The following is a 21,620-nucleotide window of genomic DNA, read 5'->3' as shown; positions in this document are numbered from 1 at the left end:
CCCTGCCCACGTTGTCTCTTTCTGTCCCTCAAAAATAAATTGACTTTAAAAAAAATAGCCTACTCTTTTACAATCCATCCTGTGTTTTATTTTTCTTCATAGGACTTAATACTACCTGTCATATAACATATTTGTTTACTGTTAGTTTCCCCCCCCCCCCCCCCCATATAAACGATTGAATGATAGAGGCCCGCATCTGGTGAAGTGTCTGACATAATCTTCTATACACTCATTCATTCAACAAATATTTATTGAGTGCCTGCTTTGGCCAGGCACTATTAAAGGCATTAGTGCTACACTGGTAAACAAAGCTCTTTTTTTTCTGTCTGGAGGCAAGATATTAAAAAGACACATCATATTGTGAATATACACTTTTTATTCATTTTTTGCTTCAAACTAGTGCTTCTTGTAAAAATAACATTTACAAATTTCTACTCACAGGACAGGTTATAGGTAACATCCAAAGAAGACAATCAAAAAATATTTTTTGAAGATTTAGTATGTGTTTGCTATTAAAGAGCTCCTAAATCTGCACATGCTTAGCATTAGCAAGATTACGATTAGACAGTTGATTTCTGGCTAATGATTATTAAAGAAGAATACTGAGGATAATGTCAACAATTTCAATCAGTAAAAGAGTATAATTTTTTATTTCACAAAGGACAGTGTCGTGTGTACCAACGGCCTCACTTATAAATTAAAGTATACCCACTTCAGTGTTGTATTTGGATGTTTCTTTTCCCTTTCCTTCTGGCAAATAGCCGGCAAGATACAAACTGCTTCCAACTGGCAACCCAAACAAAGGAGGCATCATGGCTAACCACCTAGTTGACAATGTTTGTGAAAGTCAAATTGCGAACTCCTGAGTATGGTTCAACCCCACCAAAAGGGGGAAACTTGCTTCCTCTGCCCACCTTATTCCACGAAAATAAAAAAGTATACTCTGATTTTTGAAATGGATTTTTAAAATTTAATACTATAGATTCAATAACTATCAGCATTTGCAACACTGATTTTTCTAATACCCAGAAACATCCACTTAGGACTTGTGAGAGTATTTTGAAAAATTTAATAATGTTATACAAATATAAGTTATTACCAGTAGATAGTAGGTATAATCACATGATTCCTGATCATGTTATATTTAAGGTATAAACATAAGACTGATTTTGCTGTGAATAAAGAATAAAAAAATGAACATTTTCATTATGTATGTTGGTTCCCAATAATCTCTAAGATATATCAGATAATACAGAGTACAGAGGTCAACATACCTTTCAGTTAATGGCCAAAACAATGGGATTTAAGTCGTGAGATCATTTCTACTGGATTTTATATTAGTATCAATTAATGAGTTGACTACTTAACCTTAATTATTTCTTTTTCATTTGATTTAATCTCGCCCAATTAAATGGGTCTCTTTTGGTTGATCAATGCGATACAGAAACTCTGCAGGCAAGAAGTATCCAAGATATTCCACTGTGTCTGGGGTAGTGTCATAATGGTAGTGTCCACCTTCTCCATGATGACTGAAACAATGGGTGTGCTCCAATCGCAAATCAAACCCCTAGGACAACAGACAAGCTATCTGTCAGTATTTAAATTATCTTGGATAGGAATTGTTTAAGGGGCAGGGAGACCTTTTTATTTGTTATAATAGTTTTTATTTTATTTTTTAAGTAAGCAATATATATACTTAATTCAAAATTCAAAGAGTGAAAAAGGATATATTCCATAAAGTGTGTCTTTCCATCTTCTGCCTTTACTACTTCCTTCCTTCCTTTCCTTGCAGGCACCCGGTGTAAGGAGTTTCTTATATATCCTTCCAGAAATGTTAACTTTTGTAATTTTTACTCCAATTTGCACTCTGTACATACTGTGATGAGTATTGCTTTTCTTCATTTAAAAATATAGCTTGAGATCTTAGTATATTAGATCATAAAAGAGCTTCTGCTTGCTTTTATACCTACATGGCATTCTATTGTACACACATACCGATTCCACCATTCTCAACTAACATTTAGATTATGTCCAATTCTGCTATTATAGTAATGCTATTATGGATAACCTTTTAACTAATAATTTTAAATACTTACACATATATTTAAGGATACATTCCTAGACACGTAATCGCTGGATCAAAAGTCAGTATTGCGGTAGCTACTTTCTCTGAATTGGTCTCTCTCATATCTTTTTCTAGTGTCTAGTGTTAGAATATAAGGAATGGTATGATGAGCAACAAATAAGGTGATAGGAGACCCGAATCATGGTCTTGATTCTACTATTTAATAACATGACTTTGGGTGTCATGTAAAATACCTGTGCCTTGATTTGCTCGAAGGTAAAATCTGCCCTGCCTAACTAACTCATAGGGGCGTTAGCCACCTGCTCCCTCATCTTTCAAGATAATTCCGGAGACTATCCTAGTTCTTAAATGACAACTCAGAAAGTGCCTAATTTTAAAAGAATATCCTAAAACCTAAGCATAATCACTGTATTATACTGCAATATAAAAGATAGACATAAACTTACTGGGTCTCTGGAGACAAAAACTGGCAGACAAACCAAAGGAGCTTTCATCTCATAAAAGTGCAACCATTTATTCACCTCCTCATCAGAGTTCAAAGGGCAGGAAGAAAATTCTGTGGGCTACAATAAAAGATCATTCTAAATATATAGAATATTATTGAGAATTAAAATGTAAATTATATCTAACTTCATTACATTAGAAATGTAAGCCTTCTTATACATTTGACTATTTTTAGAATCAAAACAAATTATATACCATAGTTTTCAAAAGGATCACCAATCAAGTGTATAAGCTAAAATGCATGAATGAATAAATGAAAGAATGAGCCTACTACTATCTTTATTTTTCATAGCTTCTCAGTTTTCCTGGAAATATATCCTCGTCCTAATTTTAAATCTCATTACTGCTACCAGTACGTCGAGGGGTGTGTGGGTGGGGAACAAGGCACTAGAAGTTGGTAGAAGCATCAAAACGAATAAAATAAACTTATTCAAGGAAGCAAAAACAAAACAAACAAAAACTTGTACTACAAAGCACTGCTAAAAGAAATTTGGGAAGACTCCGTGAGTTTGAGCCCTGTGTTGGGCTCGGCGCTGACGGCTCAGAGCCTGGAGCCTGCTTCGGATTCTGTGTCTCCCTCTCTCTCTGTCCCTCCCCTGCTGGCACTCTGTCTCTCTCTCTCTCTCAAAAATAAAGCATTAAAAAAAAAAAGAAATTTAAAAAGACTCCAATAAATGGAGAAATATCCTGTGTTCATGAATCGAACAATATTGTTAAGATATTAATACTACCAAAAGCAATCTAAAGATTTAATGCCACCCCTATTAAAATCCCAATAAAGTTTTTTGCTGAAATAGAAGAATCCATTGTAAAATTCATGTGGAATCTCAAGGGACCCTGAAGAGCCAAACCAATCTTCGGGGAAAAGAGAAAAGTTGGAGGCCTAGCACTTCCCGCTATCAAACTTACTACAAGTAATCAAAACGGTGTAACATTGGCATAAAGGCAGACATACAAATCAGTGGAATAGCACAGAGATCCCAGAAATAAACCCTTGCGTATATGGTCAAATAATTTTCTTTTTTTTTTTTAATTTTTTTTTAATGTTTTTATTTATTTTTGAGACAGAGAGAGACAGAGCATGAGCAGGGGAGGGACAGAGAGAGAGGGAGACACAGAATCCGAAATAGGCTCTGGGCTCTGAGCTGTCAGCACAGAGCCTGACGCAGGGCTCGAACTCACAGACTGTGAGATCATGCCCTGAGCTGAAGTCGGATGCTAACCAACTGAGCCACCCAGGTGCCCCATGGTCAAATAATTTTCAGTAAGGGTGTCAAAACCATTCAATGGAAAATGGACTATCTTTTCAAAAAATGGTGCTGGGAAAACTGGATATTCATGTGCAAAAGAGTGAAGTCGGCCCCTTAATTTATACATGTACAAAAAAAGAACTCAAAATGGATCAAAGACCTAGCTGTAAGAGCTAAAATATAAAACTTAGAAGAAAATTTAAGGGAAAAGTTTCAGAACGTGGGATTTTCACCATAATTTCTTGCATATGACATAAAAACTACAGGCAACAAAAGGAATAATAAACAAGTGGGACTATATCAAATTACAAACGTCTGCACTGTAAAGGAAACAAGCTGCAAAATGAAAAGGCAATCTATGGAATGGGAAAAAATATTTATCCAATAAGGGGTTAATATGCACAATATACAAGGAACTCCTACAACTCAATAGCAAAAAACAACCAACTTAAAAAATGGGCAAAGGAACTAAATTAGACATTTCTCCAAATAAGACATACAAATGGCCAGCAGGTATATGAAAAAGTGCTCAATATCATCAGGGAAGGGAAATGCAAGTCAAAACCATGAGATATCATCTCATTCCTGTGAGGATGGTTGCTATCAAAAAAGCAAGGGATAACAAGTGTTGACAAGGATGTGGAGAAAAAGGGACACTTGTATGCTGTTAGTAGGTATGTAAACCGGTGCAATCATTATGGAAAACAGTATGAAGGTTCCTCAAAAAATAGAACCCTATGATCCAGTAATCCCACTTCTGGGTCTATCAATGGATGAATGGATAAAGAAACTGTTGTATATATAAATAAATGTGTGATTTGATTATATATGAGTGTGTGTAAATATGCAAAATTATGACATATGTATACACACACATATACAAGGAATGTTATCCAGGCTTAGGAAGGAAGGAAATCCTGCAACATGGATGTAACAACATGGATGAACTTGAAGGACATTATGCTAAAATGAAATAAGCCACACACAAATATTGCATGGTATCACTTACTGGAATCTAAAGAGTCCAATTTAGAGAAACAGACACATAAAGTGGTGGTTGCCAGGAGATGGGGAATGGGGAAAATGAGGTGAAGGTCAAAGGGTACAAACATTTTTCAGTTACAAGACGGGTAAGTTTTAGAGATATAATGCACATTATGGTTAACTACAGGCATACCTTGGAGATATTGTGGGTTTAGTTCCAGACCACTGCAATAAAATAGGGGCAAGTCAAATGAATTTTTTAGTTTCCCATTGCATGTAAAAGTGATGTTTGCATTATACTGTGGTCTATCAAGTGTGCATTATATCTTAAAAAATGTACATACCTAAATTTAAAAATACTTTATTGCCAAAAAACGCTGACAATCATTTGAGCTTTCAGCAAGTCATAAACTTGTTTTTTCAAGGCATAAACTCTTGCCTCAGTGTTGATGGCTCAGGGTTGAGTGATCAGGGTGCTACAGTGGTGAACAGTGCTGTTCTGTAGCATTTTACCCACAGAACTTTCAAAATTGGAGTCAATCCTCTCAAACCCTCCAGCTGCTTTAGCAACTTAGTTCATGTAATGTTCTAAATCCCTTGTTGTCATTTCAACAATCTTCACAGCATCTTCACCAGCAGATTCCATCTCAAGAAGCCACTTTTTTTGTTCATCCCTAAGAAGCAACTCCTCATCTGTTCAAGTTTGATCATGAGATTGCAGTAATTTAGTCCCACCTTCAGGCTCCACTTCTAGTTCTCTTGCTGTTTCTACCACTTCTGCAGTTACTTCCTCCACTTACGTCTTGAACCCCTCGAAGTCATCTATGGGAATTGTAATCAACTTCTTCCAAACTCCTATTTATGCTGACATTTTGACCTCTTCTCATGAATCACAAATGTTCTTAATAGCATCTAGAATGGTGAATCCTTTCTAGGTTTTCAACTGACTTCTCCCTGAGCTGCCATATGTCTATGGAAGCTATAATCTTATGAAATGTATTGTTTTTAATTTTTTAATGTTTATTTATTTCTAAGAGAGAGACAGAGTGCCTGCAGGGGAGAGGCAGAGAGAGAGGAAGACACAGAACCCAAAGCAGACTCCAGGCTCCGAGCTGTCAGCACAGAGCATGACATGGGGCTTGAACACACGAACCATGAGATCATGACCTGAGCCAAAGTCAGATGGTTAAGCGACTGAGCCACCCAGGCGCCCCTGAAATGTATTTCTCATATAATAAAACTTGAAAGCTGAAATTACTCCTTGATCCATGGGTTGCAGAATGGATGCGATGTTAGCAGGCATGAAAGCATGAATCTCATTGTACATCTACATCAGACCTCTTGGGTGACCAGGTGCATTGTCAATGAGCAGTAATATTTTGCAAGGAATATGTTTTTCTGAGCAGTTTGTGTCAAAAGCATGCTAAAAATATTCAGTAACCCATTTTGTAAATGGATGTGCTATCGTCTGGGCTCTGCTGTTCCATTGATAGAGCACAGGCAGAGTAGATTTAGCATAATTCGTAAGGACCCTAGGATTTTCAGGATGGTAAATGAGCACTGGCTTCAACTTAAAGCCACAAGCTGCATTAGCCCTTAACAGAAGAGTCAGACTGTCCTTTGCAGCTTTGGAGCAAAGCATTGACTTCTCTATAGGTGTGAAAATCCTAGACGGTATCTTCTTCCAATAGAAGGCTGTTTTGTCTACCTTGAAAATCTGTTGTTTCGTGTAGCCACCTTCATTAATTACCTTAGCTAGATCTCTGGAGGATAACTTGCTGCAGCTTCTACATCAGCATTTGCTGCTTCACCTTGCATTGTTATGTTATGGAGATGGCTTCTTTTCTTAAACCTCATGAACCAACCTCTGCTAGTTTCGAACTTTTCTTCTGCAGCTCCCTCACCCGTTTTGGCCTTCATAGAATTGAAGAAGGGCTTTGCTCTGGATTAGGCTTTGGCTTAAGGGAATGTTAGGGCTTGTCTGATCTTCCATCCAGACCACTAAAACTTTCTCCATATCAGCAACAAGGCTATTTTTGCTTTCTTACCATTTGTGGTAACACTTCTAATTTTCCATCAAGGACTCTTCCTTTACATTCACACCTTGGCTATTTGGATGGGAGGTCCAGCTTTTGGTCTTCCTTGGCTTTTGACATGCCTGCCTCGCTAAGCTTAATCATGTCTAGCTTTTAATTTAAAGTGAGAGACGTGTGATTCTTCCTTTCACTTGAACACTGAGAGGCCACTGTAGGGTTAGTAACTGGCCTAAATTTAATATTGTTGTGTCTCAGGGAATAGGGAGGCCTGAGGAGAGGGAGAGACACAGGGCTGGTTGGTGGAAAAGTCAAAACAGACCAACATTTATTAAGGTGACCATCTTACATGGGTGCCGTTTGTAGCACCCCAAAGCAAGTACAATCATTACTTCAAAGATCACTGATGACAGACTGCCATAACAAATATAATAAGAACAATGAAAAAGTTTGCAATATTGCGAGAATTACCAAAATGTGACACAGAGAGGGGAAGTGAGCAAATGCTGTTGGAAATTTGGTGCCAAAAGACTTGCTTGATGCAGTGCTGCCACAAACTAACGTATGAAAAATGCAGTATTTGCGAATGCAATAATGTGAAACACAATAAAATGAGATATGCCCATAGTTAATAATAAAGTATTGTGTACTTGAGTTTTAAAAATTCCTGTAATTATTTGGTATTTGCAATTAGATTTATCTACAATTCTGTTTTTAACAATTTGGAAAATTAAGTAGTTTCGTAAATGTGTCTTTCTTTGCAAAATCAGCTGACTTGCCATTTAAAATTATCAGGGTAAAAAACATTAAAACCAAACATTTTTGATGAGTTTAGTGACAGAATGAAAAGGAAATTAAGTTGTAATTACTTTTACACTTGATTCATTCATTCACCCACAAAACATTATTTTAAAACCTCGGGGTGCCTGTGTGGCTCAGTTGGTTAAGCGTCTGACTTCAGGTCGGGTCATAATCTCATGGTTTGTGGGTTCGAGCCCCACATTGGGCCCTGTGCTGACAGCTCAGAGCCTGGGACCTGCTTCAGATTCTGTGTCTCCCTCTCTCTCTGCCCCTCCCCCACTCATGCGCGTGTGCACACACGCTCTCTCTCAAGAATAAACATTAAAAAAAATAAAAATTAAAAAAAAAATGCCCTGGGTCTTGCTTCATACGGTATTCCATCCTTATTGTCTTATAAACTTATATAATTAGCCCATAAGATTATAATTTTCACAATGACTCCTTTCCCCAAAACCACAACCATCTAGATAGCAAAGTCAACATATGCAGTTTGGGATTCTGGCAATAAAAATGATAATCCAAAAAAAATTGATAATCTATTTCTAAGGCTTATACTCATATCTATCTACATCTTAAAAACACAAAGTTCCAATATATTAACATAAAGAAAGGACTCCAGTTAGACATTATCTTACAGTATGATTTACAGTATTGTTTGTCATTTAAGTTTTAAAGTAATACATGGGGCACCTGGGTGGCTCAGTCAGGTAAGCGTCCAACTATTGATTTCCACTCAGGTCGTAATTTCACGGTTTGTGAGATCGAGCCCTGTGTCGGGCTCTGCACTGAGCGTGGAGCTGGTTTGGGATTCTCAATTCTCCCTCTCTCTCTCTGCCCCTCCGCTGCTCTTTCTCTCAAAATAAAATAAACTTAAAGGATCAAATAAATAAATAAATAAATAAGTAAAATTAATACAATCATAGTAAAAGCATTCAGGGTGTTTTAAGGGTAGAATTCTCAATGTATATTAAAAAATCTCAAGATCTTAAGTATGTGCACATACATACCCATATATACATGTACACAAAGACTCTTACCATTATGTGAGTCTTCGCTTTTCCCTTCTGAATTACGAAAGTACCTCCCATCCCTACAGGCTTATCTCCATAATGTTTTTCAAGAGTCTGTCTCATACAAGTCACAAAGTTAAGTTTTCCAGTTCTTCTTTTGGCTTTCACCTCAATGACCTAGAGAGGACATAAATATGCATTCCATTGCTCTAAGCTGCAAAATTTTATGTGAATAACTATCAAAATGAAACATATAATCTAATGCCATGAAGCAGTCACTTGTTTGCTTGGAGCACACACATAGGAGTTGAGCGAGATGTCTCAATCCTGTCTTGATCAACAATACATAGCGTGCGTGCGTGCGTGTGTGTGTGTGTGCATGTGTGTGTGTATGATGAGTTATCATTTACTCTAACAAGTCTTATTCATGTTTTCTGGGACAGAGAGAGTTATAGCGAAGTCTTCTACTGAGCTCTAGAGATTCTTATCATTTACATGTCAAGGCGGCAAAAGGTTGAGAATTCCTGGCTCAAAGGGGTTAACCTCTGGTAATTCAGAAGGGAGGAGAAAGCGATTACATCTTTTCCTTTCCCTTAAAATTCTGGACTTGTGTTACCTCCACTTAATTAGGTCTTTTTACTTCACTACCTGGCTTCTCAAAGTAGCCGAAGTAGCTCCCTCTATTTAAAAATCTGAGCGTTCTCACAACTGCTAACATTGAAATGATCTTTTCGTGTTCTAACAGGAAGTAAATACGAGGTGAGGCATTAATTTTTTTTACCTCTTTCTTGATGTAATATTTTGCTACCACAATTTCTGTCTAGCTCAACCAATGTCTGATCAAAATCAGCAATGAACAAATTACCTACATAGTAACTGCAGGTAGGTAGTATCTGTCTATTTCAGCTGCGTGGTTCATCTATTTGACTCACTCCGCACATGAATAGCATTACCTTTTATTCCTCAGAAAACAAGGTATTGCTTACTAAGTACTCTTCACCTCAGTTTTAAATAAGACTTTCACTTACTTGTAGTACTCTCTGAATCTGTAATAAAATTTGGCTCAGCTGGTTTTGACTTTTAAGAAGACCGTACTTGTGGCAGTTAAAGTTCAAATTTTTAGCTATCTGAGAACTTCTGGAGAATACTGTGTTTTTGTGAACAAAAAATCACCTTTCCAGGTTGGCCCTCACTGGCAAAAAGATTAGCCAGTAATGCACACCCAAAATCGTGATATTTCTCACTGTATTTCTCGAGCAGGCACCCTCCATCTGCAGGGTTAACATGGGCAAAGTAACTTCCATTTACTGGAGATTTGTGTTCACTTTCTGTTTGAATAATTGGCATAAACTGAAAAGAAATGTAAATAAGAAAAGTAAATTAGTCAATCCTGGCATCAATATCCGAAGAGAGTATCTTGAGGATCCTTGACTTAAGATATTTTATTTCAGGACCTATTAAGAACATGAAGTATGAAATATTTAATTTTAGATTCAAAATGTTGAAGATTTACAAACATCAAAAAGTTGAAAAAACATTTTATAAAATGTCTAGTATTTCTTACAGTGTTTCAAAAACCTTGTAAACTGGGCTTTAAATTTTAGACTTTTTTTTCTATCTTGAACACTAGGTAAATTATATTACTCTTTCTACAAAAGAACCTGTATGACTATCGAGTAATGGTCACATCTGAAGAGATGAGGGAATGGGCAGACTTAAGAGGTCTTTTACTTTTCTGGTCCAGAGATGGGAAGAGACCGTGGTGTTTTTATGTTGTAAATACACTAACACACACAGGAATCGATAGTATCCTTTGTAAATAATCATTATACCACTGGGGTAGGTCCTTGCTATTTAGTCTGAAAGAGGGAATTGATGAGATCATTAAATATTCCATTCATCTTCTCATCAAAAGCTGCTTTCATATCAAAAGGAAAGATTTACAGTGAAGGCAGCAATTCTCTGATGGATAAAGGATTAAAATCTTGCACAATCCAGGGACCTCAGCAGACCACATTAGGATGTTAGACTCATCTAACACGGAGTGCATACCCTAGAAAATCTGAAATTAGGGGCTGGTGCTCCATTATAGTGGAGCATAGGCTATAGTCCAAATCGGTACCAAACAATATCAAATCCATAAAGAAAGAGGATACCAATTCATTCAGAAAGCAGACTTTCGGGTAGGGCAATAAAAGAAAAATAGGTAGACTAAACGTCAAATCAATAAAATAAAATAATAAAATAATAAAACAATTAAAAAAATAATAAAATAAAGTAAAATAATTATATGTATGCTGACCTCACAGTTGAACCCAACAGTCTGAAATGGGCCTGCTCCTGCTCCAAGAATAAAAGCTCCAGGAAGCTTCATTTCTTTTGCAATCTTATTTACATCATAAACCTATACAAGAAGAAAAAATATTATTTAAATCACAACTTATACAAATCTGTACTTTTTTTCACTGAGTCCATTAATACTTCCATGCCACATTGGTCAATGGGTCTTCTAATAATAAAAAGAGGAATCAACTCAACTTCTAATAATCTTCATGTGAATGTGAAGAGTAAAAGTACACTTACTTTTTCTTTATTTGCAAGAGGCAATAAGTAAGGCACACCTCCTACTTCTGCAATTCTAGTTTTCCCACAGATGCCTAAAAAAAAAAGTAACTTTAAAAATAGGCAAACCTCTAACTTAAGTGTAAAATGCCAAAAGGCACTAACTTATTTATTATTTAAAGGGTACATAACTCTTCCATTCTTATAGTTTTACAAATAGTAGGGATTGAAAGACAAAAATAGCTATGATCCCTATCCTATTCTAACTACTTATATATCTAATACTGTCATTACCAAGCATAAAGGCAACGGAAAGTTGATAATAGAGCAAGGGCTAGAATTGAAGCCGAAGTTCAGATAGGATGAGAATTCTACAATTAGTCTGTAATGACCTATTCCTTTAAAAATCTGTGCTTTGGGGGCACCTGGGTGGCTCAGTCGGTTAAGCATCTGACTTTGGCTCAGGACATGATCTCACTGCTGGTGGGATCGAGCCCTGCGTCAGGCTCTGTGCTGACAGCTTGTGGCTCAGAGTCTGGAGCCTGCTTAGGATTCTGTCTCCCTCTCTCTGCCCTTCCCCCTCTTGTGCTCTGTCTCTGTCTCTCTCTCAAATATAAATAAACATTTAAAAAAATGAAAAAAAAAATCTGTGCTTTTGGTAGAGGGGGAGTTGACTAAAATTGTACTTTAGTATAACATATTTTGCTCCAGGAGAATATTAGTTCTTTAAGAAATCCATATTGGGTGGGTCACCTGGGTGGCTCAGTCCCCCGCTCACGCTCTGTCTCTCTCTCTGGGTCGAAAATAAATAAACATTAAAAAAAATTTTTAAACAAATCCATATTGGGAGATCCTCTTGTCAAAGTTGTTTATTCCCAAGGTTGTTTATAGAAATGCAAGTAATTAGAGATAACTTCAGACGTTGGGAACTTCCTACTCACACTTTTTTTTTTTTTTTTTTTTTTTTTTTACTGACACTTTTAATTAACATCACAGGTACAGCTAGACACAACTTGGGAAAGGCACCTTCTTTTTTTTTAATGTAAAGTAGAAAATAATTACTTTTCGTTTGAAAAAAAAGTAGTCTTGTCAGTTTTATACTAACAATATCACAAAATAAAGTATACACATACGTCGCTATTTCTTTAGCTATGCAGAAGGAAGATGTACAGGATTTTTATACATCTCATTTATAATTAGGGATTTTAGAAATTTCTTCCATGGGATCAGCAGAAATTACTCATGGATAAGAGTCTTTCTCATAAGTGATAGTAATACTGAAATTTAAAGAAACCATTAAAGGACTATTTTAGTAGTCCTGGGAAAAGACAAGTAATGTGCTAAAAATGGGGACTGTAGAGATGGAGAAGAGTAGATTAAGAAACAGGACAAGGGAGAATAGACAACTATGGTGAAGGATTGAGCTAAATTTTAGACATGCTGACCTCAAGTTGTCCTTAGCATATATAGGTGGGGATGTCCTGTGGACAGCTGGAATTACTCATCTATAGCCAAGAAAAAGACAGACCTACCTAGGTGAGATGTGCAGATTTCAAGTTCTTGTATCCACACAGTAATTTAAAATCATAGGAGTAAATGGAAAAATGCAGAGAGACTGTACAGAATAAGAAGAGGTTGAGGAAAGAATTCCAGAAAATGTCAGGATTTAAGAGCCTGCCAGAAAGAGAAAGGAGCTAGGAAAAATGAGGAAGAAAGAACATCATGGAAGTCGGAAAGGTACCAAGGAAGAGAAGGCAAAAGAATCAACGAAAAAGGAGAGAGAACTAAGGGGAGACAGAATGTCAGGCAGCCATGGCCGAATACTATGAAATATGTGAGAAACCAAATAATACTAGTAAACATATCAAAGTCATTGGTGACTTCAGTCAGACCAGGTAGAAAGTACCTAACACTTGTAAAAGATAAGATACATATAAATGTACATCTCTAGCTTCCGTAGTGTTGCAATTTAAAGGCTTACAAGTTATCATCTAGAAACCTCTTTGGATGACAGAATTAAGATGAATCATTTTTCCTTTTCCTTGTACTCTTCTGTGTTTTCTGATTTTTTAATTTTACTTTCATTGACTACTTATTTACTGGGGAGAATATATTACCTCTGGTACACAAAACTTCCAGAATTTACAAGTATACTTAGTGCTTGTTTATTTATTTTGAGACACAGAGAGAGACTGCATGAGTGGGAGAGGGCAGTGGGGGGAGGACCCAGAATATGAAATATGAAGCAGGCTCCAGGCTCTGAGCTGTCAGCACAGAGCCCAACGTGGGGCTCGAACTCACGAGCCGTGAGATCATGTAGAATTTACAAGAATACTTAAAATTAGAGACTGTTGAAGCTGGAAAGACCCAAAAAGAAAATGAAAGCCAAATCTCTCCATTTTAATATATCTGAAGCCCAAATATATTATTTGGCTTCCTTAGGGTAATGAAATCTGTGCATGGCCGAGAAAGAAGCAGAGTCTAGAACTTCTGTGTAAAATTACTTTTTAACAAAAAATTATAATTATGTCAGTAACATAATCAAAGAGGAAGTGTGAGTGTTTATCTCCAAATTCCTCATCACAATAGGACATAATGGGAGAAGGTCAGACTTTCAGAACAGATAGACTTGGATTTGAATCCTTATTATGATTACTGTTGATCTTGCCTAGCCTCTCTGAGCTTCAGTCTTCTCATCCCTAGACTGGGGCGAGCACTTACTTTGCAGGGTTATTGTCAAAATTAAGTCACCAAATATAGGTGTTTATCTATCATACAAATTATATTTACTCAACCAATATTTTTTCCCTTCCTTCTTACTTTAAACATCGGCTGGATGATCACTTGGCAAATAAGAATTTAACAGACGACTCAAATACAAGGCTTTCAGGATTCCTTCTGGTCTTGAATAAATAAATATAAACAGCGAAATTGACATTTCCTTAACAGTCGCTCCAACAGTTAAAAAACAAAACTCTCATGTGATATCAAGGATTCTAGCCTACTGAATATCGATGATAGAACCTGTGAAAATAACATATGTGCATAAAACAGCATTTTCCCACAAAGGAATAAAACGAAATTTGCTCAATGTAAGAAAACTGCACAGAAATTCAGCACAATTTAGTCTAAAATTTGGGACAATATCCTTTATTTGTAGGTAATTTAAGACAATCCTTCATAATAATTTTAGTTTCAGAAGAAGATGGGGACTGAAAAAAGTGAATTGCAAAAACTGTTTACCTTTTACAGGAAAGGTAAATGGCTCCTTAGTCAAATCAGGGCAATCGACCACAGACACCTGGACATCAGCAAAGTTATCTTTGAGGCCCTTCTGCAGAACTGACAGAAAAGGAAAAGGGTTAACATCACGTAAAAATTTGCCACCATATATATAGCAAACCTTCCCTCAACATTTTGGGTATCACGCTCTCAGTCTAAATTTGTATAATTAAAAGGTGGGGGAGGGAGAGGGCAAGGGGAGGGGCCTGGTTCAGTTGGTAGAGCAAGGGACTCTTCATCTTGGGGTCATGAGTTCAAGCCCCATGTTGGGCAGGGCTTACTTTAATTAAAAAAAAAAGAGAGAGAGAGAGAGGAGCACTTGGGTGACTCAGTTGGCTAAGCGTCCGACTTGGGCTCAAGTCATGATTTCACGGTTCTTGGGTTTGAGCCCCACATTGGGCTCTGTGCTGACAGCTTGGAGCCTGGAACCTGCTTCGGATTCTGTGTCTCCCTCTCTCTTTTCCCTTCCCCCACCTGCGTTTTTTCTCTCTCTCTCAAAAATAAATAAGCATTAAAAAAAAGAGGGAAATGGTCTTACTAATGAATATAACTAAACATTAGACACACAATCACAAGGTCTTATTAATTAATATAATTAGACACCAACACACAATTAATCACAAGACAGAATTAAACACAAATAATCCCCATCAAAATCACTCTAGATCTGTAGAGATTTAAACACTGCACTAAGGTGAGGACTACTTTTCTTTTGCAGACAGAATTCCAAAGACCTATTGAAATGTCTATATTTAAATTGTTAGACAGTAAGCAATTACATGTAACAACTTCATGGACACTTGAAGAGAAAACGTTGAGCAAAAGGAGTAAGACACAAAACACTTTATAGGACTTCACTTACACATACTTCAAAATCGGGCAACTCATCTAAGGTGACAGAAGTCAGAACGGTGGTTACCTCTTTGGGTAGAGATAGTGACTGGCTAAATACCTGAAGGAGTCTTCTGGAATGCCGAAGTATTTTATATCTCAGTCTGGGTGGTAGTGACATGAGTGTAAGCATGTTAAAATTCATCAAGATGTACACTTAAGATTAGTGCACTTTACTGCAGACATATTGTAACTCAATACAAAAAGGGAAAAAAGAAACATATTTCAAACTTATAATGCTAGGAGCAATGTACTTCTAAGGATGGAAAGTTTCCATAAAAACTTCTCTGATTAGTGTCAGTCATTAGTTTAAGTTTTGTAGAATCAACCTCTCCAAAACATGAAGTCACATGAAATCTAGCCACATAGACATTCCATACCAGATCTTTTATCCATATGAAAACAGAAACCAAATTGCCTGGAAAATTCCCCTAGCTAAACTAATGACAGCAGACTTATCAATATGTAAATTATAATATTTCAGCATGTGGAAATACAGTTAAATCTATTTTTTACTGATTTCAAAGAGACCAAATTCTTGCTGTAGGACTTTATGTAAAATTGAAAATCAATTGCAAGCCAAAAAACTTAGATTCCAATCTATTTTGTACTGAAAATATCCTGTACATATAGAAAGAACGTATAGAAACACAGACACACAAGCGAAGATAGATGTAGAAAGGCCCTCAAAGAAAAGATTCCTAGCTGTCCTCTCCTAACAGGGAAGACAGAAAGACTGACAGAAAAAAAATACAGGCAAAGAATACTAGTCATACAGATGATTTGTTAGCCGCCATCCAACTGAGGAAAAACTAGGAAGGTCAGGAGAAGAGAGTCACAACCAAGCAAAACCCGAGTACGCTTCTTGACTTCAACCTTAACCAGGAAGACAGATGAACTGTCAGGATGGGTGCACTTTGAAAAGTAAGGGTAGGTTTTATTTTTATTTATTTATTTATTTATTTATTTATTTATTTATTTAATTTAAACTTTTTTTTTTTTTTAACGTTTTATTTATTTTTGAGACAGGGAGAGACAGAGCATGAACAGGGGAGGGTCAGAGAGAGAGGGAGACACAGAATCTGAAACAGGCTCCAGGATCTGAGCTGTCAGCACAGAGCCCGACGTGGGACTCGAACTCAAGACCGCGAGATCGTGACCTGAGCCAAAGTCGGCCGCTTAACCGACTGAGCCACCCAGGCGCCCCAGTAAGGGTAGGTTTTATACTCGCCGTCAGAATACAAGGTAGAGGCCATCAATCAAATGTTAGCTTTCTGACAGGCTATATGGTTTTGGCTTAGTACTATTGTTGGCTTCATTTCATAGTCCTATTTTTACTTTCTTTTTCTTACCTGTCACCCCACCTAATTCATCTTGCGAAGCTGCCTTAAATTCCTATTTGAACAAGGGGAAATGCAGAAAAATATATACAGAAATCTAAGCGAGTTCATTGGCAGTCTATCATATCAGGAGAAGGGGAAAAAGTAGTAATGTTAGGAACATGGTTAATATACCACAGATTTTATACTTAAAGAATATTGTAACTGGTAAAAAGCTAAAACGGTGTGACTTTTCGGGCATCACACATACTTAAATATTGGATTACTATATTCATTTTCACTCTGTAAAGTTGGTATCTTAACAAGAATCTTCAAGTGGTGAGTTTACTTTTTTTTTTTTTTTTTTTGGAGGGGCATAATTTTGGACTTTCTCAATAAAAATAGTACAGGAGATGGGGCGCCTGGGTGGCTCAGTCGGCTAAACGTCCGACTTCGGCTCAGGTCACGATCTCACTGTCCGTGGGTTCGAGCCCCGCGTCGGGCTCTGTGCTGAGGGCTCAGAGCCTGGAGCCTGTTTCGGATTCTGTGTCTCCCTCCCTCTGACCCTCCCCCGTTCATGCTCTGTCTCTCTCTGTCTCAAAAATAAATAAATGTTAAAAAATTAAAAAAAAAAAAATAGTACAGGAGAGACACCGAAAAGGAAAATGAGCTCTGCATTGAAAACACTATCACATAAATTATGTCTTACAATATTTTTATTTTTAATTGCTTTCCTTAGAATGATTTAAAAACCCTTCAGGTACTATTGTATTTACCTCCAACAAGCTCCTCAAGACTTGGCACGTGAAAAGAATACTCAGCGCAAGCCATTTCTTCTTGAGGTGCAAGGATGTACACGTAAAGCTATGGGAGGCTAATGGTCACAAGAGTTCCCCGTAAACGAAGCATGAACAGCTGTTGTTCTGGAAAGAAAAACTAAGAGTTCAGTTATATAAAAAGGGCAGAAGGGCATTTGGTTTCTATCCTCATAGAAAGGCAATCACAACTTCTGGTATTTAATATTCCAAGCGAGAAATGCACAAGTAACCTTTTTTAATACTGATTCTTTAAACAGTCAACACTTAAAATAGACAAGAGGAAATGCCAAACCAAGAAGGCACATGATTCTTTAGTCATATATGTGAATTTAACACGTAGTTTTCTAATGGTTGATCTAAGGAATATAGGTCCTGAGGCAAAAAGTAGGTTTTAAGGTTTATAGATAACTGTTTAAACGGTTAGAAATAACAGTATAAGATGCTCAAGGAATTAATTCTCTCATAGATAAGTTGTGTCATCTATATTTAACATATAGGCTAAAAATTAAACAAGTTTCTTAGACTACCACTTTTACAAAAGAAATTTTAAATTACTAAGAAAAGTGCAAAATTCTGCAAACGAGTAGCTACTGAAATTCAAAGTATTACTTTTACTTACAAATAAACATACTTTCTTGGTAAGCAGCTTTAACGTTCAATTATTCTAACCTGATTATAGTTTGATGTTTTAAAAATATATGCTAAGTATATTTTACAATAGGGAAACATATACACAGAGATTAGTATCTTACCTTAAGAGTTCGGGTGAGGTGATGAAGCGTGCAAGCAGAGGGAGGTAAATAAAATGAAGGGAAAAAAAAAAACCCCTAAAACCCAAGCAAAAATAATGTAAGGTGGGCAGGGGATCCCGCTCTAGGCCAACTGCAACAAAGAATGCTGGTAACATTCTTAAGGGTGTTTCTAAGAGCACTATTCAGATTCTCATTAAAATTGTTAATGGAACATCTCATTAATTATTAACCTGAACAGTCTTGATACAGGCTTGCTTAGTAAGTGGAAGGTGGTCTTTCAACATCACTTGAAAAATTCTCCCTCCCCCCCATTTTTTTTTTTTTTTTTTTTTTTAATTGTCCAAAGTTTCGCAGGTTTCTTAGAAACTGGGCTTCTGGTTTTGGTGGTGATTTCAAACAACATGTCCTCAACAAACATGCTAGCGCATACATGTAGGACTTAACGTTCACATAAGTACTTCATCAAATACCAACTTTTATTACCCTTTAATTATATGCATAATCTAGTCTCCCAAATAAAATATAAACTGTTGATAATGGGCCCTGAGTCCTATATAATCATATTTCAATGATCTCAAGCATGTTTTTCAGTTGAACAATTTATAATTATTCAGGAATGAGACATTTTAACTTTTTCTCTGGAAATTAATTTCAGATGGACAGAAAACACACACAGATATTCCTGTATACCTTCACCTAGATTTTCCAAATGTTAACATCTTACGTTTTTTCAGAAAGCAGCAAGTAATAATCAAGAACATGTCAAAATCTGCTCAATACTATATTTATAATGAGGAAAATAAAAGCACTCTAGATATTATTATTTATAGTAGGAATAATAAAGACAAGTTTAAATTCAAATATAATCCTAATTTTATACTTTGTGCTACCTTGAAAAGGTCAGGGGTTTTTTTTGTTGTCGTTTTTTTTTTGTTTGTTTGTTTTTCTTTCCTCACCAAAACAGAAACAAAGTCCAAACCCAGGAGGCTACAGCTGAATAATTGGTTTGGAAATGTAGAACTTCAGGTTAGCCAACAGCCTAGAAGGCAGTGGTAGTGTGTGTGTAAGTGTTTATGTGGGAGGTAGGGCTGGAGGTTGGAGTTGGGAGTGATGAGAGAAAGGGGTTAGAAAAGGTTTTTTTTTTTAATGTTTATTTTTGAGAAAGAGGCAGAGTGTGAGCAGGGGAGGGGCAGAGAGAGAGGGGGACAGAATCTGAAGCAGGCTCCAGGCTCTGAACTGTCAGCACAGAGCCTGACGTGGGGCTTGAGCTCACGAACTGAGTGATCATGACCTGAGCAGAAGTCAGAAGCTTAACTGACTGAGCCACCCAGGAACTCCAGAAAAGTTTTAATACAGGGGCACCCGGGTGGCTCATTTCGTTAAGCGTTCGACTTTGGCTCAGGTAATGATCTCATGGTTTGTGAGTTCGAGCTCTGCTTTCCACACAGAGCCCACTTCAGATCCTCTGTTTCTCTCTCAAAAATAAATAAACATTAAAAAAAAAAAAAGGTTCTAATACAAACTCAAGAGTGGCTCTAGGAGGACAGCTTTGGGAGCACAGGATATTTACCCTCCAGATTCCATTGCTGGGAGTCAGTGGCCCAGCAGTAGGGCCTGGAGATGGAAAAAATATAAATAGAAGGCAGTTGGGTAAGTGGAACTGCAGAGACAATGCCTAACAGGGTAGAACTGTAGCAACCAAGCTGATAACTTTTTATTGAGTGCATGCTATATTAACAGGTATGTACGATATGCCACTTTGCATTCTCTCAAAGCCTCTCACTCCAAAGAGATAATACATTTCTCATTCTACAAAAGAGGAATAGGCCAGAGAGAATGTATTATTTGAGATCACCCAGCTATTAAAAGAAAGATTAAAAAAAAATAATTGAAAATCAAATGTAGCCCACTGTAAAGCCCGAACTCTGAGGTTAACCTGAGATAGAATGACACAGCTCAGCTCACAGACGGAATAATTTGCATACAGTCATCTTTTTTTTTCAACGTGTTTTTTTTTTTTTTTTTTTTTAATTTTATTTTTGGGACAGAGAGAGACAGAGCATGAACTGGGGAGGGGCAGAGAGAGAGGGAGACACAGAATCGGAAACAGGCTCCAGGCTCCGAGCCATCAGCCCAGAGCCTGATGCGGGGCTCGAACTCACAGACCGCGAGATCGTGACCTGGCTGAAGTCGGACGCTTAACCGACTGCGCCACCCAGGCGCCCCAGCATACAGTCATCTTGAGAGCACTCAGAGGTGTCATCTGTTTGCTTTGTTTCTTCCGGCTAGGCAGCGATCTTTTTGAAGATAGGACTAGGGCTCTCTTATCCGTCTTCCGAGTGGGCACCATTTCAGCCTTAACTATTTATTGAACGTTTACAACGTGTCAGACACATAAGTCTCTGGGATAGGGCTGGCTTGTGGGTGTGCAACCAGTATAATTGCACAGGGCCATGTATTCAGAATGGCACTTGGTTTAGTGCTCTGCTGTCCACCACCCTGCAATTCTTAACTTTATATTTGAACTTTTAGGACCACTAGGACAATGGAGCACGTGCAGGATCAGAGGCCGGAGGTGCATCGGGCATGTCCACCACCACCATTCCTTGCTACTTCACTCCCATAATGCATTTGTGAAGCCCCAAGAACACAGAAATCTAGTGGACCCACCACCTGTGGGAGTTCAGGGAGACAAGACTTAAGGTCCCCAGATTCCATAGTGTTGGTGTTGCATACATCAAGAAGTAAAAAAAATATAGGTTAGTTTTGTGCAGTTTCCACTGTTCTGGTAAGAACAAAATACATGTTTGTATGAGCTACAAAATACATATCGTGAAATTTAAGCAATTCTGCATACGAGTTGACTTATTTCATCTGTATTTAAAACTGGCATTGCACGATAGAAGAAGTAAAACATGCTAATAATTTAAATTAAAAAATTTTTTAATGTTTATTTATTTTTGAGAGAGCCACCGAGCGCAAATGGGGGTGGGGGTGGGGGGTGGGCAGAGAAAGACAGACAGAGACACAGAATCTGAAGCAGGCTCCAGGCTCCAAACCGTCAGCAACAGAGCCCAATGCATCGGGCTTGAACTCACAAACTGGGAGATCATAACCCGAGCCGAAGTCCGATGCTTAACGGACTGAGTCACCCAGGCGCCCCCAAATTTTTATTTTGACATTAAATAGCAAATTTCTATTAACAAATTAATACTAACATGCTGTTATAATTAATAGAAAGTTGATGCTATTAGTTGAAACACTGTGACAAGCCAAAGGAGATACTACAGAAGAAAGGAGAGAGCTTACTTTTTAGTACCTTCAGTGG

The 21,620-nt window shown here is 37.3% G+C and overlaps 1 protein-coding gene across 7 annotated transcripts in view; it reads right to left on the bottom strand.

Moving 5' to 3' along the window:
• Positions 1 to 356: 356 nt before the first annotated feature.
• Positions 357 to 21,620, bottom strand: part of CD1H11orf54 (chromosome D1 C11orf54 homolog) — a 22,387-nt gene continuing 1,123 nt past the window's right edge. For 3 of the 7 annotated variants that reach the window (XM_049653598.1, XM_049653588.1, XM_049653580.1), the window contains exons 2-9: positions 17,499 to 17,645; positions 14,474 to 14,572; positions 11,252 to 11,325; positions 10,971 to 11,072; positions 9,842 to 10,018; positions 8,696 to 8,845; positions 2,533 to 2,649; positions 357 to 1,567 (exon numbers count right to left, since the gene is read on the bottom strand). In XM_049653598.1, the coding sequence (XP_049509555.1) occupies positions 1,394 to 1,567; positions 2,533 to 2,649; positions 8,696 to 8,845; positions 9,842 to 10,018; positions 10,971 to 11,072; positions 11,252 to 11,325; positions 14,474 to 14,572; positions 17,499 to 17,553 (948 nt within the window). In that variant the 5' untranslated portion in view covers positions 17,554 to 17,645 and the 3' untranslated portion in view covers positions 357 to 1,393. Of the gene's footprint in view, positions 1,568 to 2,532; positions 2,650 to 8,695; positions 8,846 to 9,841; positions 10,019 to 10,970; positions 11,073 to 11,251; positions 11,326 to 14,050; positions 14,447 to 14,473; positions 14,573 to 17,498; positions 17,646 to 18,292; positions 20,128 to 21,620 lie in introns of those variants that run through there. The other 4 variants (XM_049653607.1, XM_049653625.1, XM_049653617.1 and 1 more) reach the window with 4 other exon arrangements.

This window comes from Panthera uncia, chromosome D1 (assembly GCF_023721935.1).
Source record: "Panthera uncia isolate 11264 chromosome D1, Puncia_PCG_1.0, whole genome shotgun sequence".
Lineage (NCBI taxonomy): Eukaryota > Metazoa > Chordata > Mammalia > Carnivora > Felidae > Panthera > Panthera uncia.
Note: the sequence above shows the minus strand (reverse complement) of the source record. Positions and strands in the feature narration are given on the sequence as shown.